Raw genomic sequence first — 18,780 nt, 5'->3', positions numbered from 1 at the left:
TTTTTTGGAAACCAAAAAAACCTCATATATATAAATATTCAGCACGTGCTCTAATGTGCAGCTGATGAAATGCATCAAAACGCGATCAATTTTCTTTCAACATCATTTTTATTGTCTTTACGATACACACATTAAATGATGATGATGCGAATCAGTGGATGAAAAAGGAACCAACGAAAATATGTTATGCAATTGATTTGGGCTTGGCTGCTGCTTATTACTTATTGATTTTTTCACATCAGCCGTCGTCCAATTTTCATCATGAGAGATAATAATGTGGATGAGGATAAAGGGAGTTTGCGCTTAAATTACTTGTAAATTAAGATGATGGTACGATTGTGGACTGTCTTAATGGATTATGTAAGTAGCAATTAGCAGCTCACTTTATGTCATGTATTTTCTTCTTAACTGATGAAAATGAATTCATTCAAGTCTTTTAACCTTATCCCGAGCGGCACACAGAATGGTCACTTCATCTCAACCAGGTCAAAGTCAGTCGTCCTGGTGCCATTAAAGGCAACTTGGCATCTTATCATAAATACCGCAGTTATGCCGGGGATTAAAGTATAGAGTATTAACCTTTCCAAAACATCTTTCCTGAAGGACGGCAGCCTCAAAATCAAGCTAAGGATGGTATAGCTTATAACCAACCATAGCGGTACCCTCCCAACCACGTTGTGCTGTTCGGGTTTCTCTGTTTGTTCTTTTGCATAAATCCAACATAACTGCAAGAATTTTTATGATGTATGTTGATGCTGTTCTCATCATAAAGTTATGTTCTCTTCCTGTCTCTTGTTGAGACAATGTCCACAACTTTTGTGGCTTTATTTTCATGAGAATTATAGATAAGAAATTAGCAGTAATGACGAAGTAATATAAGATTATTGCACTTAAGTGTGAATTTTTGAATCTTTTTTTTGGCGGAACTTCCTTGACTTTGTACAGGCACTTGATGTTTTGATGTAGAACATGCGACTGTGATGTTTAACTCACACGATGCATCAGACTTACTTGAAATGCGCAACAGCAATGACCTCCCATATTGTTCGTAGAAAATAGCATGTCTTTGGTGATCACTTAATTTTTTGGAGATAATGATGGAAATTGAAGAGAATTAACTTGTGGACATTGAAATGCAATCTTTAATAGAATTTGTGTGACTGTAGCCAAAATTTGGCCAAAATACAGGATCAATTGGTAGGAACATTGATACCAATGTGGTAAGAATCCTAAATCAATCAAGTCTCTAAAGTTCGATTTCCAATCGGCTTCTCAATTTACCTAATTGGCAAATCGATTGAAAATCGGATCCGAGGGCGGCGTGACTATAAAGTAGACTCTTACTTACTTATTTACTTCGCTGGATGTACAGATTCAGCTATTAATCATGGCCTCTCTCAGTTGACGTCTAAAGCTGGCTCAATCGCTGGCTGTCCATTGCCAATTGCCAAGAGCAAGCAATTGCTCCAATAACTCTATCAACACTCGTATTACATCCTTCTGTCTAACTATGCATTTCCTTGATTTGATTCTCAAAATGCTGCATTATGGAATCATCAAGGCCATTGTCGTAATGTAATGTTGAAGACAAAATATCAGAGCGACTTTAGAGCAGAGTTTAAAGTCGACTTAACTAAGAGTCAGCTCAAGTCTACTTTGGCAATAGAGTGACCTGACCGCATCCTAACTAATGACAAATATAACAAACACTTCTAACTACGCGCCTTTTGCTCATGAATATTTTAATATTTCATGAATTAATCCATTGAAAATGTCATGAACCGCATGCAGTATAATTGGTGATTCCAGTCGTGACTTACCACCAAGGTGTAGCCGTTGCACAAAAAAGGTTGAACAGCACTGTATTAAACAAATGTCTTTTATAGAAAATCGAGCCTCAAGCTAGCAACCTGATACATCATGTAATTGTTTCATTGACCTTCTCTTCCTTTTATTTTTATGACAAAAAAAAGTCATCAAAAAAAAAAATTATCATACGCATTATAATATCCACATTATACTCTAAGGATATAATTTAATGAACGAATAATGATAATCTTATACTTATTTACATAAATTGAACATCATAATTCATCAAAAAAATGTTCCTTCAACTTTAATTCTTATTCCATTTCACTTTTAGTTCTCTTAAACAGCTTAAAAAGAAGTAATTCATTAAGAATTCTATGAACATTTTAAGTCTCTTCCTTTTTGTTCTTCATTTGGCATCAACAGCATAGAGAGAGTGAAAGAGAGAAGACAAAAGATGCGATCATCCATCCAAAACGATGAAATGAAGAAAGAATTAAATAAATTGTATACTTATGTTGGGAATCGCAGACAGTCAAATGTGGATTTCTTCTTAATTTTTCTTCTTCTTCTTTACTTCTTGTAATTCGCTACGCTGGGCTAGAGATGTGCATTGTAAGTTGCGTTTTTAACGGACAATAGTTTGCATCTAATGTGCAATTCACAATGTTGTTAAGAGGCTCTTTACCGCAGCATATGCAAAAATATGAGAAAAATTGTACAATTGGGGGTGGATCGTGAGTGATGTGACCAATTTGAAGCTCGAAGTCGACTCGGATTTTGGATGGAAAAATTGACTCAAGCCTGCACACCTTCCAAATCTGGAACTTCATATGAAATTCGAGTTGATTTTGAGCCCTGGATTTACTTTTAGAATGAATTGAACACTTGGTGACATAACTAAAGGCAAGCTTAAAGTAATTGAATTTAAGAGTAAACAGTTACATTAATTATGTTAAAATCACATGCATACCTGAACAGCACAATCTGTTCGTTAGAGCACTGCTACATCATCATTTTAATAGTATGACGCAAAATTGTCCAGACGGTATCGATTTGACGCTAAGCGTCACTCGCGGTAAGCTCTTAGCCGTTGATTAAGTCCTAGACATATCAAAAAGTCATCATTTCTCCGACTCCAATTCTCAAATTCACATCATTTACCCACAACCCCAGTACTATGTGCAACTTCATGACCTATTTACAATTATTATTCTCACCTTTATGTTATCTCATTTCCAACATCAGCAAGATGTTTTTCTTCTCATATACTCAATTTTATTAATGACCAAGCAATAAAAAATGACACATGACAGATTCCTGTACTGTAACATTAAAACATTTACGTTCAACATGCAGGAGGAATTTTTTTTATTGCAATTTTTATTTTAATTGTGGATTGGAAAGAGTGGATTATTTACGCAAGAACTTAACTGTAAAGGATGACAGACTTTGGTCTTTTCTTTTAATTGATCGTAAATTTTGCAATATTCAGCTTTTGTATTATTAATTAAATTATATAGTGAGCATGAGGACGATTCAGATGGTATAAGTATTCATGGAATAATTAAGACAAACTTTTTGTCAAGGGGTATCCAGCCAAAGAGCTGGCTTCAGGTGATGTCTATGGGAAGTCAGGGATAACAATTATTGTGTATAACCAGCGTAGCAATCTGTTATGTTGAGATGTGGTCCAATATTGAGTTAAACTGGATTTGGATTGAAATTAGCAAAAAGCAAGCCCAAATAGCTTCATGTCACATGTCACGGTGTGTCATCCGGTTTAGTGGATTTGATTGCTCATCTCGAATTGATTTTCGAGTAAATTTTGAGGTCTGCCATGAAGAAACTAAAATAAATCAAGCTGAACTCAACTGTGATCCATGGCCTCCCTCAGATGTCGCCTACATCAGCTGCTATTTATGTTCACATATTCCAAATTCTGCTTTAAAGTCAATCATTTGGCGATCATCATTTCAAGACATTCAGATTTGGTCTTCCATTGCGATTGCAAAGCAGCATGATCTAAAAACTTGAAGCATTAGGTATTGTTGATTGACAAAGGGTAGCCAGCGATAAAGCCAGTCTTAGACGGTAATTAAGAGAAGCCATGGATCACAGTTGGTCTGTTTAGCCAGCGAAGTAAGTAAGTAATTAAGCATGAACATAACTATCACAGGCATCATGATCTAAAGACCAAAACACACAATTTTCCCCCAACAGTACTACAAACTAAATCCCAAGAATCATTTATGCGAAATTCAGCATACAATTCCTACATAAACTTCATCTTCCCAGAAATACCATCAACATATTTCCACAGTAAGCCCTCCAGCCATCAAAAAACCTTTCTTCATAATTTTCCTTCTTCTTTCATCATATTTTTTTAATGCATTTTACCCACATCTTTGTACTTAATAACTTCTTTTTTTATTATTACATTGATTCACTTGGTTGACTTCAACTGTTAGTCCCACATGCTGTACAATGCATCAAACTTCTTATCTCATTTTTTATTACTTTTAAGAACATTTTGTGTCCCCCTTCCGCAACTGTATATTTTTTTGTAAGACATTTGTCCATAATTACTATAAAATGCGTCTATCACGAAGGAATTCATTAAAGCGTAGCAAGAACAATATGACGGTGAGATAAAAAAAAAAGTAACTTTTTAACGAACTTTGGTTCCTCTTCGGTGCCTTACTGTCTTAATAAATTCTTTCAAAAATAGTTTGAGGGTGCTATGAACCCTTAACATGCAATCATACAAAATGACATGTGCTCAAGGAATAAAGAACGTCTTTTGCTCTTAATGTTTTGGTCGATAGGCAATTGCAATTAAAGCCTGACAGTTGCTGAATGAAAATATTGACATCAAGGACGAAAGGTAAACAGGAGGTAGGAGGAAAGTTCATGTCAAAAAATGAGAACTTAACGTATTTTCTGCTCTTTTTTGTTGCCCACGTAAAAGAAAGTTATTAAGTACATAATCTTGCATGCAATGTCATATGATATGATTATGATAATGACGATTATGAAGATGATCCACATGAGAGAAATTTGTGCATTGCAGTGTGCACATTCCACAGAAATGGAAATGACACAATGTTGCTGCGAAGAGGAATGAGAGAATGGAGAATTTGGCTTGAATTAGTTGATATAAAGCGCATTTATGTCAAAAAAATTCTTAACGGTTTTCAAAAATTTAAAAAATTTCTAAAATTCAAAACGGTTTACAAAAATTCAAAATTTTAACGGTTTTCAAAAATTCAAATTCAAATTCAAAATTTTAAATTTCTAATGATTTTTCAAAATTTTTAAAAAATTCAAATATTCATAGAATTCCTCATTTCCCTCCTCATCCAGTGGCTTTCTAGCTTTCTCAGCTACCTACCCAAATAGTCAGTCTTAAAATCCATCTGTTTCCCAAGAAACCAGCATAGAAAAATATCGAAAATGACGAGAGAAACCTATTATTATTATGATATTTATACTTATTGCATGATTATAATTATTGCGGTTACTCTCCCCTCAGTATTTGTGCATCAATCTATCAGAGAATGAACATTTACAGTAGCAGTAAGATGCACAGAAGAAAATCATGAAATGACTTTGTAGAAATTCGAAACCGATTGCATCTACTAATCATAATTATTATTATAGAAACTGAAATATAAGTAGATGGATGCATTGTCTCGTGCTCATTGCTCATACATTTATGTATGTGATCATTGTCCATCTTATTCCACATCATGCACATCTAAATTTTAATAACTATTAATGCCACAATGATTTTGCATGAAAGTTATTCAGATGAAATTCAATTCCAGTAGCTTTATTAAGTCGCTAAGTCAAGTGTCACACAGAGAGAAAATAATAAATAATGAGAAGACGTTATAAAGTATCATAAAGAGACTAAGTAGGTGCTTTATGAGTCTCTGACTAATAAAATTTACGTGCCAAACAGTAGTCAGAAAATGTATGCTAATTTAATTTATTCGTTTGGCTACTGAAGATTTTTTTTTTCGAATGGTCTGAATTTTAGTGACGAATATAAATTGTCTGTGGTACTTATTCTAGAGGATGTAACATTGTGGATGGCGGATAGCATCTAAAATGCAATTTTATTGAGAATTCGGAAAAATTTTAATGAAAATTTTGTGAATTTGCCTCAAATTTGATTTGCAAAAAAAAATCGTTAAAATTGAAGAACAAAAAGCTATAACTATGAATTTGCTCTGATATAGAATTATTCTGAATTTGATTTGAATTTCAAAAAATCGTTACATTTTTTGAGTCTTAAATCTGTTCTATCAACTATTTCAATTTCGCTCTTAATTTATGAATTTGCTCTTAAATTTGTTAATTTGCTTAATTAAGATTCAAAATTCAAAAAATCGTTAGAAAATTATGTAGTTTTTGAAAAAATAATGGATCCAAATTATGAATTCGCCTCAATTCAAATACAAATTTTTGAAAACCGTTAAAAATTCTTAAATCTTTTAAAACTTCTCCTGCATAGCTGTCCACCCCTTGAATTTTTGCGAAACATAAAACCAGCTCAACGAACAAATTTCGGATAAATTTACTCTTCTGCTTTTCCTTCATTCTGATTTACAAAGTTTGTTGTCTAAAATAATAAAATATGAAATCTTGTCACGTAAGAAAAAAAATTTCTTTTTCGCTTCCAACTCTCTTTTTTTGTCTCATTTTCGTGAGCTATAAGGTGAATTGAGGCAAAGCGTGATAGTGTCAATTGATGAATATTGTCATTTGGGAAGACGATGAAAGTTTGATCACCCATTGATTTTAATTCATTTAATGACAATTCTCTTTCCTTTGTTTGTTTCTCTATCCGAGCATTTTAGTGCTCATAAGAATTCTTCCAGTGAATTTACTTCTTTTTTTTTTTGATTCATTAGAAGAGGTCAATGAATTTTCTACGACAGTGGAAGCAGGTTGAATTTCGATTCAGGAAATCATCCAGCACACACGAACGACACCTCTTGATTTTCAATTACTCAAAAAAAACTAAAAAGACAAGCAACTGAAAAAAGTATTTTCTTTCTTTTCTCTTTCGTTAATTTACAAAAAATTCTCAAGCATTAAGTTTGAAACTTTATGCAAAACGATTCTCACTTGTCTGTTTTTGTTGTACATGTCTCATGTTCATGTGATGCGCTTATGAAAAGAAGAATGTATGAAGACTATTGTAAGCGGAAGTTTTCATGTGACAAATCGAGTCATATTTAAGATATAGGTACAAATTTAATTTAATTCTTGAAATTTAAAACGTTTCAAATGAATTGGAAATTCTGTGTTAATGATTTTGAGTGCAGTTATGCCTTTTGTGTTATGATGTTCATTAATTTTGAGATTGTTTGAGACAGTCTTGAATCACCCGAGGAGTACAATCCGGTGAACCGCATTTTTCGATTTGAAAATGAGTTAAAATCAGCCGTCAAGTTGTCAACAGGGCCGCTTAACGTCTTACCATTAATACGGCGACATATCGTTGGCCTAGCAAACACGTGGTGCTGTTCGGGGCAGTCCCAAATAGGAGAAGGATGTAGATTTCTGTTTAAACATAAATCAATGAATTGACGCAATTCAGCATTGATCTTATTTAAGGTTATTGTAGACGTATACTCAGTTTACCGAAGAATATCTGAATCTGTAGCTAACTACATATTTTAAAATAGTTCCAAATAGCACAATGTATTTGCTGATGAACCGCAATGTCACCGTATTAATGATAAGATGCGAAGATGATGGTTGGTTTGATTCAACTCAACAGCATTTTGCCACTCAAGATTCTGCCAATTCAGGATATTATACACCCCTTTTTTCGTACCCAAATCCTCATTTCTTGACAATTTATCAATGTCTAAAGTCATCAACATTTATTCATCACAATGATCTTCAAGTCAATCTTTTGATATTCAATACTCATTTAATTGCAAAACAATCAAAACCTCAATCAACAATTTTATTCATTCTGTAGCCTGTGGCAATGAATGCTACACACTCGACTTGATGATGATGATGATGCCATTGTTGAGATTATCGAGTATACTTATTTTATTTTATATTCGCTTATTGAAGAAGATTAAACGAATCACGACTTGCCGTTTTGTAGTTTTGTCATTGGTGATGGAAGTGATTGGTTTGGAATTTTAAATGATTTTTTTTTTTTCCATTCATTCACATATACGTACATATTTGTGTGCGACGTCGACAACGATGAAGAAATGAAACATTGAAGATTTCTCTAAATGGATGGCAGTTTCTTATGCGACCTGATTGACCATCGTCATTGTTTTGGATATAGGTGGAGCTGCACATAAATGATATTTCAAATCACGCAATTTCACTCCATAAATGAATGATTGAATTATTTATTGAGAAGCATAACGGTTGATGCATGTATGAATATGATAATATCAGCACATATATAATTTTTTTTTTTGACTGATTTCTCTGAACATAATTGATATTCAAATGAACACACAAAGGCACACAACTTCCATTCGCGTTTCTCTTGAAATTAATTGTTTGTCAACTCATTTCTCTCTCTTTATTTTCTTTTAAGGTATGCACATTTTTCTTGATCGGAATGTGCTCTTAAATAACGACGTTTTGGGGTAGCTGGATGTCTTGATATGAGATGATATTGACTTAGTATACGATTAAAATACTTTGTGGCATCCACATGTAGTCTAGGTGACAAAAATCTTCCAAAATAATCAAATTAATGTTTTTTTAGATTTTACTGATTTTTACCTCAAAAAGGGCAATTAAATATGAACTTATAAGTGTAGCAGGTTTATATTGTTCGATTGCACGTGATGTCTATAATTTAAATGCTTAGTAATGTATTTTAATTGCTTAAATTAATTATTTAAAGTTTTACCTTTTTCTTATTGACAAAATATTTTACGTTAACTGATAATTCAAAAATTTTCCGTTAAAAATGAGGGACAAGAAACTATGGCATGAATAAAAATTCAAATGTTATCCGTTGAATGTTTAGAATTTATTTGTCAAAATTTCATTTTTATCCCACTAACATCAGTATTATGTTCATTAACCCTATGAATCTTCTTTAATCAGACTAACTAAAAGTGATGAATGGCTTGAAAATTGCATTTAATCAGTTCGTTACATTCAAACTTAATTACTGGCATCAGCTTCATGATAAATGCACAATAAAACAATGTTATCAACAGATTCGTGAGGCTCGTGTTCTTCTCTTTCCCAAAAATATTAAAAAAGGAACTTTTCAACAGAATATTTGTCATTAATCGGTCAATCACTCAAAACTGGAAAGTTCGCAAAGTCTATAGGAACTTTGAAAATTGGAAATGTTTGTTTTATCTAAGAAACGTTACTCGCGAATTTATAAAACAATGAATCGGTGCTCACTGTGCACTCTTAAAACAATGAGTTGAAAAGATATGAAAATTTTTATGAGGAAATTTGTTCTTGGAAAGTTTGAAAAAAGGTGTCAGAATTGGAAAATATATTTTTATGAGCAGATAAAGTCATTGAACGGACTATCGATGACCCTGAATACGATTTAAATGCATTGCATAAGAAATTAGTAATTGAGAACATTGACATTTAGGGAATCGAATCTGCGTATCTATTGATCTCTACGGACAGCGAAATAAGTGAGTCAGTTCATATGATAGACGTCATTTGCCAACAATCCCTTAAAAATGCGCTCCTAACAAAATCTCCTTAAAATCATCTCCAACTCAATTCAATTTTATTATCTTTCACATTTCGCGATTTGATTCTCCTTCAGAGTAAAGTAAAATAAAAAGAAATAATAAATTAAAATTTTATCACGCACATAAAATAAAAGAAGTAGCTTCGATGATTTACAATAAAGAGTAAAAAAGTAGCAGATTTCCATTTGAGGCAGATTTTATAAAATGCTTTTAAGTCAATTTTTATTTGATTAACGTGCATTGGCTTTGAATAATAAACAAATCCGAGTATGTAGGCAAGCATCCAATAGATTTGGGTTAAAAAATTTTTGCGTACGAATGAGGATGAATAAGACTGAAATTTGAAGGAAAAAATCCCAATGATGATGCATAAAGATTTTTGTGACTTTAAAGTCATGCGCAGAAGTGCTGGAAATTTTCATAGAATAGACAAGTCAAGCTCATCAATTCTAAGAATCCAACAATTACAAAACATTAATTTCACATCGACTGCAGCATAAATACTTCTGATTCATCATAAAAAATAGCAAAAACAGTCTAGCAATCATTTTTATTAAATGCTCAAAGTATGTCAAGAACAGTCACGTGTAAACAATTTGGTTTCAACATTGGTACTGCCAAAAAAATTTAATGAATCACTGCCGCACCCAAAAAAAAAAATAGAATATTTTTTCCGACCATCCGCGAAATCAACCCTCTTGTATATTTACTGACTGTACCAATCCCACAAGTTTATATGCCATGAAATGAATAAAGAGCAGCTCACCATCCATTAAATGTGAGTTGAGGGAAAGATGAGTCGGATGAAAAAAAGAAATGTTATTTTTCCCTTACGTCACGTCACTTAAGAGAGACGAAAATGTGCTGTTGTTGACCACACCCTGAAAATGAAATGTGGAAACTTTTTCCCTCATTTCCCATCCTTTTTCCTTTATTTTTTTCGTGCTGAAGAAAAACTTTTTTTTTGGATTTTTTCTTCTTTCCACTTCCATCACGATAAGAAAGTTTGTAGAAAATGAAGCTTAATTGGTTTCGTTCACACTGCTCTCTGAAATCGACGGTGGGAGTGAAAATTTGTTGATTGAAAATCTGATAACAATTTACTTTCTTCCTTTATGCTTTCAATTTAATTGGCTTCTGAAGTATTTTTTTGTGTTCTTTGAATTTGTATGCTTTAAGGATGAATAAAGGCTTGATGGTTTTGATGGGGTTTAAGAGGTTTTTGAGATGGCGATCTGGATATTTAGGAAGACACAAGACAATGTTAGACAGTGTTAGATTTTGTGTCTTGGTCCAATACAACGATAAGAGCTGGACAATGAGCATTGCATAGAGAAATAAGGTTAACTGAGCATTATGCCATGCAAACCGTGAGTGATCTAATGATTTGAGAATGTTGCTGAGCTGTTTTGAAGTCAAAACAGTGATTCACAATCAAACTATTCAATTTCCTCAACTCAATAGAATTTCAAATTTCAACGTATTTTTGAAATTCAAATTTAGATTTTAGCACATCTTCAGTCAATTTTAGCATTGAAAATTTAAATCCAAATTGACCGTTTATTTGTAATTTGATTTCAATTTCCAGATTTTTGGCCGATTTTGTGTCTTGCAACTTTCTTTAACAAAGTCAAGAACTTCCAGTGCAACAAAATTCTCAAAGCATTCATTCAATCATCCCACTATGTACCCACAATATAATTACCCTCTTATATCATCACCCAACAACCTTTATTCTAATATTAAATTCATTATTTTCGCATGAAAGCCTTGAGACATTTGCTGAAAGTAAAGCTATACTATAATTAATAATAATAATTCTTTCTACGGTAATTTACTGTGTTATCACAATATAAGCACACATTAAAATATTGTAAGGCACAATTCATTGGGGTCAACATAAGCGTAAAGACAACAAAATAATATTTTTGTCATTCGAAGTTCTTTTCTTTTTAATTTAAATCAGAACGGAAATTGATAGTGAAGGAAAAAAAATTGAAAAAATTAAACAATGGAAAGACTGTACGGGATGGGTTTAATGAACGATAAGGGGATATTCAAGGAAGATGAGAATATGAACATGTGGAAATATTTATTTTTGTGTAAATTTTAAAGTTTCTTTAGAAAAGTTTCAAAAATTCTAATAAGAATCTCACTAAAAATTGAAAAATAATCTTAACGGTTTTTTTAAAATTCAAACCATGCAAGTAACTTCGTCAAGTTGACATTCCGACAATCAGAAGCAACATAACTTTTTTGGATATTTACAAAGCTGTAAAGAAAAATATTTTTAAAAAATTAATATTTCAGCATTTATAGACAATATAAATAATATCTAGTGATTTTAATAGATATAACATATCATTTAAAGGTAGAGCATCCAGTGAAACATTTGATTGAGGAGGAAATTCTCCGATAAAACAGATTAATTCATAATCCTGTAAAAAGTAGTAAATAATTAAAAATATTTACTCAAATAGTGAATTGTAAGTAGTTTAAAGCTATTCTTTAATATTAAACATTAATAATATTAAATATCCATCATCTTTCAGTCACCCGACTTCTTTAATTAATACATAGATACAAAGTAGCTAATTATGGATCCTTCAACATCAAAAGATGAGAAATTGACAGAAACTCAAATAGAACTTCAAAATTTCTTTCCAAAAGTACTGGAGGAAATAAAGAACATTAAAGTGATAGAGCCTGGAAATCAGCTATTACCACTGGCAAGGATTAAAAAAATTATGAAACTAGATGAGGACGTAAAAATGATTTCAGCAGAAGCACCATTGTTATTTGCAAAAGCCACTGAGATATTTATCCATGAATTGACACTTAGAGCATGGTTACATACAGAAGATAATAAGAGAAGGACATTACAACGAAATGATATAGCAATGGCTATAAGTAAATATGATCAATTTGATTTTCTCATTGATATCGTACCGAGAGACGAAATTAAACCAAAAAAGGAAGCTGACAATAAAGCAACAGTACAGGAAGTTTTTTATGTGCAGGCACCAACTAATCAGATTCAAACTGTGACAGTTCCTACGGTACAGGCAACTCAACAAGCAGCGCCTCAAACAATACAATTACAGAATGGCATGCAAGCAACAGCAGCACCAACTCAGAATATTATCCTTCAAAGTCCCACGCAAACACAGGTTCCAACAAATCTCATACAGCTCGCTAATCCTGGACAGCAAATTCAAATCGTTCAACAAGTTGTAGGACCAAATGGTGAAATATCTCAGATTCCAGTGAGTCCTCATGGCTGTTCCTTAATGTTTTCAATATCTAATTTCATAAATTTATTATTTACAGGTTCAAATGTCACAGCAGCAACTATCAATGCTGAGATCTCAAATGGCAGGAACACCTCTAATCGTTCAAGCCCCACAAACAATTTTTCAAACTCAAACAGGACAGAATATCGCCATTCCACTAGCCAATCTTGCACAACAAGGATTATTCATCAATCCACAAACAGGGACGATTCAGCAACAAACACCACAAATGCAACAGGCACAACAACAGGGGCAAATAAAAGAGGAGCAGCAATAACAGTTAATTGACTTTTTTTGAATAAATAAATTAATTAAATGTTTTTTGGAAAGACTTTCCTTTTCCTATGTTTCAAATTACGTGTTTTTGACTAAAAAAATTATTAAAGTGATGAAAGTGTTTAAATTGACTGTAAAAATGTGAATAAATTAAGATGAAAAATTTAAAATTTAAGGCTGATTAACTTTACCTGAACGAGAGTTATAAGATTACCTTCAGAATGGGACATTGATAGAACTGACCTGAATATTGATAGATTTGTGCTATGGTCCAATACAATGATAAGAGCTGTGTAATGAGCACACCATACAGATAGAAGGCTTAAGTGTACATTGGGCCACGCTCCATAACAACTCCGGTAGCTCAGTGGTGGGAGCACGTTGTTTTGATGAGTTGCGTGGAAGTCTATGTTTTTCTATGGTATCTTAGAAATATTAAGCCACAATAGCAGATCATAAATCCGGCAAAATTCGTATTGTCTTCCTGGAGTTCTATCTGTTAAAAAATTCTTTGCCAGCTTCCAGTTACGTGGTTTAAATTGTCAGACAGACCACATCCATCATCCATTCACGATAACATCCGAATATGTACTAAATTCTATTTCTAAGGTCTTAAGAATCTTCAACAAGAGAATCTATTGAACTTCATCCACACAATGACTAGGCAAAATTTAACTACTAATTAATAAATAAAATAGCATGCAAATTATGTTTGCGTGATCGGTATTTTCGGATGGTATGAATCAGTATGAATCATGATGCCAAGGTTATTACTCTTTTGATTCTTATGGTAGAAATACTCGATCATTTTTGGCTTTTAGCTTGAAGGGTCTCTGAGTAGAACTTGGTAGTACCTGTAGTAAATCAGGCGGCATCCATTTATTACGGAACACAAATAGCTGGATTTCTTATATTTTGGCATCTCATTAATGTCAACGACTTTCAAAAATTTGAAATCTCATTTTGAAAATCTTAATATAAAATTCAAGTTTTTAAAAACCGTTAATTTAGCACTTTATTTTCAAATTTTTGAACGACTAGATTCAAGACACATACCTGTTTAGTTTTTAAAACATAGTTCCAATAAATTCAATACAATTCAAAAATCACCTGGTTCAATAATCAATTCCCAAATTAAATTTAAACGTCCTTGCTGTTCCTTAAGCACTTCCACGTGTCGTTCCTTATGATCATGATGCAATAAATTCTAAACATTACAATTCAATACTTTGTAGGAGTAGTACGAATTTTGGAAATAATTACATCACATTTTTGGGTACGACACGTGATTATCTAACAATAGACATGTCTGAACACCGAAAATGACACACAAAAAAGAATCGCTAAATACATAGTCTCATGGCACAAGTAAATTGCCATAATTAAGAATGAAATTCATAAGCATAAAATCCCTGAAAAATAACTCAATTCCCTTCAGTAACTTTTGTGTTCTTGTTGGCAAAGGAAGTCATTAAATTGTAGAAAAAATCGCGGTTTTATAGAAAGTAAAAGGCAATAAAAGGAAGCACTACATAGACATAAAGAGGTAAATAAATAAATTTGCGAAAATTATCAATGAAAAGTTGATGAAAAATTATTGCGAATGGGAATCTGTCGTGTCTAGAGTCTAGACTAGATGGCTGTTGCGACAATTCTATTAAGATTCAATTAAGTCGGTGATCATTTTATTTCAACTTCCTTCTGATGAATTTTTAAGCTTTTAGCAATTATGCCACAATCTATTTACTGATGGATGTATTAAGCAGGCACATTAAGATGCAATTAAAGCGCATTTTGGAAGACTGGAAAGGTTTAATAGTATCAGCTGACATTATTGCAAAATTCCCGAGTCAGGTCTCAAGGTCAATCCAAAGGAATGTCTAATCGTGATCGAGCATTTTTCGGCTCTCCTTGCGTGTTCTAGCCAATGAGGGAGTTTTATGATTCGTGCCAACTCAAATTGTAGCTTAATTCAAACCAATCTGAACTCTAAGTCACGAAATCTTGGAAATCAGAGTAATTATTTTTCATCCAGTAGCTTAGTATTGGACAGTGGTTTAGCAGGAGCATATACAAGGTGGATGTGGTTGGTGATCAGAATTATTACGCCATTACTTACTTACTTACTTACTCTAAGTCACCATTAGGGTTCTAAATCCTTGGATCGCACGATTTTCCCTATTCACCAAATGGACGGCAAGAGATGAAGTTGTCTTGATGTCAGGTCTGCTGATGATTGATATTATCACCTCAGCGACTATACTGCAATATTCTAAGAACCAAATGGCTTCCAATTAAAGGAAGCAACCAAATTTGTCAATAAGCTCTAAGAATATTATGACAGTATTACTGCCAAACGTCCGAAAAGCCTCATTGTTCGCTTATAGTTCCAAAAATATTTGTTAAGTGAAGTGATAAATTAGTATTCAGTTGAAGCATGTGTAGCAAAGCTCAAAAGTATAGAAGAAACGCTATAGAACAACAAGAAAGCACTAATTGAATTATTGAACATTAATGTTCTTCCCGTATGCATCTACAACTTATTGACGATTAGAAAATCGTTGCTTACTGACATGAAAATATTGCCAATCTAGTAAAATCAATGACTGAACTGTGTCAATCTAGTGATCTAATGTGTCAAATTAAATTCAATCTTAATTGAATCTGTGTGATCTGTGGAACTTCCGTGGGAATCATTTGACTGAATTAGTGCAAATTATGATGACATTTTAAATTGATGTGACAAAAGTGTGCGGCATATCCAACGCGATTTGTGTATTAAATTATTAGCATTTTGGTAATTGGAAAATTACAAAGCTTACTTTGTGTGAGTTGATGCCGGTTCGAATTACATTGTTTATATAAATCTGAATAATTTAATGCATCTGTGTAGTTCCTTGTTCTTCCCAATCAGCGCAAATTATGCATGCCAGCCAAGTGGTTGCCATAAAGCGTCTAAGTGGCAATTTTCATGTTAACTGCGATACAAATTCCCATTTGGGTGTCATGTGGCCGGAACCTGACTGCCATGAAAAACATGTGTCGGTCGGGTTTACTTTGGATCAATTCCTTCAAAAAAATTTAATTTTGAAATTTACCTAACCTCAAAAAAAAATATCAATTAAAATCTATTTTGAGGTTATTGACAACAGACTCATATTTTATAGATCAATTGGATGCTTTATTTTGACTGCATCTTATTTAAATTTTTTTGTTGTCACAGTGATGCTTCATGATAAGTTCAATCACAATTAACCTGATTACGTCAAAGTCAAGGGTAAACTTTCAAAATCATGGAACATCGTTACTTAATATGATTGTCTCTCTTATCTGCATGTTTACATAATACATCTTCTATGTTATGAATAGATTACAATTAATATTTGTAAACAGTTAAGGGATTATTATTATGGAAAACTGTTTGGTTTATTGACTGATCTGACTCATGTATATTTAAATGTCAGAAGTGGTGTGGAGTGAGAAGCACATTTTAGTTTTGACTTTTGAATTACTTTTGAGTCTGATTCAAAGTTTCATAGATCATAGTCAACTTGAGTTCTTCACAATTTTCTAAAAACTGATTAAAATTTGAATGGAAATTTTTTCTGTTAGCACTTGTGAAGTATAACATTTCATTGATTTTCAATTTCAATAATTTTGAGGGTAATGAAAATTTTATCATGGTTTCTCGGCGTAGGGCAAAATCGTATTCAAATATTTACCAAATCCTACCTAAAACTACCCTAAACTGAATCCTAATGTGTGCAACAAGTTTAGCTATATACCGATAGACCGACCCCTACTTACCCTGTTGATTATCTATTTTAAACGTCATGTAATAGTCTAGCTTATTATTGATCAAAGTATTGCAATAATAAGGAATTTCTGTTTTATAAATATTTATAAATAAGCTTAATATAGCTGAATACTAATAATAGGTACTTTTTTCAATAATTTAAGCAATATAAGCATTTTGATAAGAGGTCATTCACTTACAGCGTTCATTAATTTGGGGGGTAATCTGATATTTTAAATAATGAAAGCCAGAGCTCGATGTCGACTAGGCTCGGAAAAGTAGATTCGGCTCCATTTAAAATTGAAATTGACTTCAAACTATGCTTAATATATATTTGCCTAATGTTCAATGGAAAAGCTCCAGATGGGCCTAAAAACCTCAATTTTCGTATTAAACTCCATTTTTAGATGGGGTTAAATGATATCGACAGTTGGGTATTATCAAAAACATTCTAATTTGCAAAAACTTTGTTTTCCATCACGATTTCCAGTCATGCATGTAAATAAGCAAATCATATTTTCTAGAGAAATCTATTTTATTACTTTTTTATTGCCTTAATGTTATCACAGTAAATAATATTTCGTAAATCAGATAAGGGAAAGGAAAAACTGGACTTGAATCAAGTAACTCAGTAGTGCCAAATCATTCATTTCGAAAAGCACAGCGTGTTCGTTAGGGCATTGCTACGTCTCCGTTACCTGTCCGTTGGAAGTAAATTTGCAAATCAGGCTCCTGTGACAGACAATTCTGTCCAGACAGGCAATTCAATCAAAACAATTCTGCCTGGAAGTGTCCACGAAATGGAATTAATGTGACAAACTTTGACACCTGAGTTGATCGTCCCCTGCATTAACAGTAAGCTGCAAACTTTTCTTTATGGCTGATTCCGACCAAAAATCCGTTTCGCCACATTGTGTTGCTCGGGCATTTTAGTTTACTAACAAATAAAACTAACCTACCTTATCTTTACACTCACTTGTATATACTATCTCCAGATAAAAGTTTATTTTGGCTTGTATGGACTATGATAAATAAAAAAATTGATGTCTCACCATGAACTGTGTTCCGCTTATTATTGTTTAGAAATTTTGAAAAAACAAAAAAAAATTTAGTTTTGTATGGAGCTTAATAAATGATAAAAATTAATTACTCTGGAAACCTTCTTATCAATCAGCAGCAATATACCGATCAGGGGAGTGTGCCCCCCTCCTATTTGAAGTAAACTCAATTTTATATCCCGCTCCTGATACTGATACATACATCACTAAGTAGAATAAAGCAATGCCCTCCTCTAACAGGCAAATTCAGGGGACGTAGCTAGTGCATTCGGGGCACGGGGTATTAGAACTCCTTTCTGATATTACTCGTTCCCCTTCAAATCAGCTGAAGTGGTTGCAATTCCACTCAAAAAAATAAACAAATCGCGAATTCCTTGCTCTATCATAAAGCATGACGCAACTTAATTGTAGATCGTAGAATTCACCCAAAGGACTATGACGTAGATCAATCAATCATTACTAATCAATTCTAAATATCACAAAATTGTATAATATCTTTGCTGATTCATTCGCTTTTTTGGACGTACACGATGGAAAAATTCCACAAAATTCTGACGATATAATCGCACCTGTTGAAAATCGCATCCTTAAAAACGTATAGTTTTTGGTTACGTACTAAATATTTGATATCTTGTACTACCTGCTACTTAAAGGGTACTACTTATTTGTGTAAGAAGGTTCCCATGTCAATTATGTATGTAACAATTGTGTCCAAAATGAGAATTACTGAGAAATTACATGACTTGGGTCATTAACTCGTGACGTTGAAGATACAAGTAAGGGAGACCGTGGACAGAGTTGGCAGGACTGCA

At 32.9% G+C, this 18,780-nt stretch overlaps 1 protein-coding gene across 1 annotated transcript; it reads left to right on the top strand.

Moving 5' to 3' along the window:
* The first annotated feature begins 11,795 nt into the window (after positions 1 to 11,795).
* LOC139099629 (nuclear transcription factor Y subunit gamma-like) lies at positions 11,796 to 13,284 on the top strand. Its single transcript, XM_070652143.1, has 3 exons — positions 11,796 to 12,031; positions 12,098 to 12,811; positions 12,876 to 13,284. Exons 2-3 carry the CDS (start codon positions 12,143 to 12,145, stop codon positions 13,113 to 13,115), a joined length of 909 nt encoding a protein of 302 aa, XP_070508244.1. The 5' UTR covers positions 11,796 to 12,031; positions 12,098 to 12,142; the 3' UTR covers positions 13,116 to 13,284.
* Positions 13,285 to 18,780: the final 5,496 nt, after the last annotated feature.

The sequence above is a fragment of the Chironomus tepperi genome, unplaced genomic scaffold (assembly GCF_022539635.2).
Source record: "Chironomus tepperi strain 1889 unplaced genomic scaffold, CSIRO-AGI_Ctep_v1 contig_479, whole genome shotgun sequence".
NCBI lineage: Eukaryota > Metazoa > Arthropoda > Insecta > Diptera > Chironomidae > Chironomus > Chironomus tepperi.
This window is presented reverse-complemented; position numbering and strand designations above follow the sequence as displayed.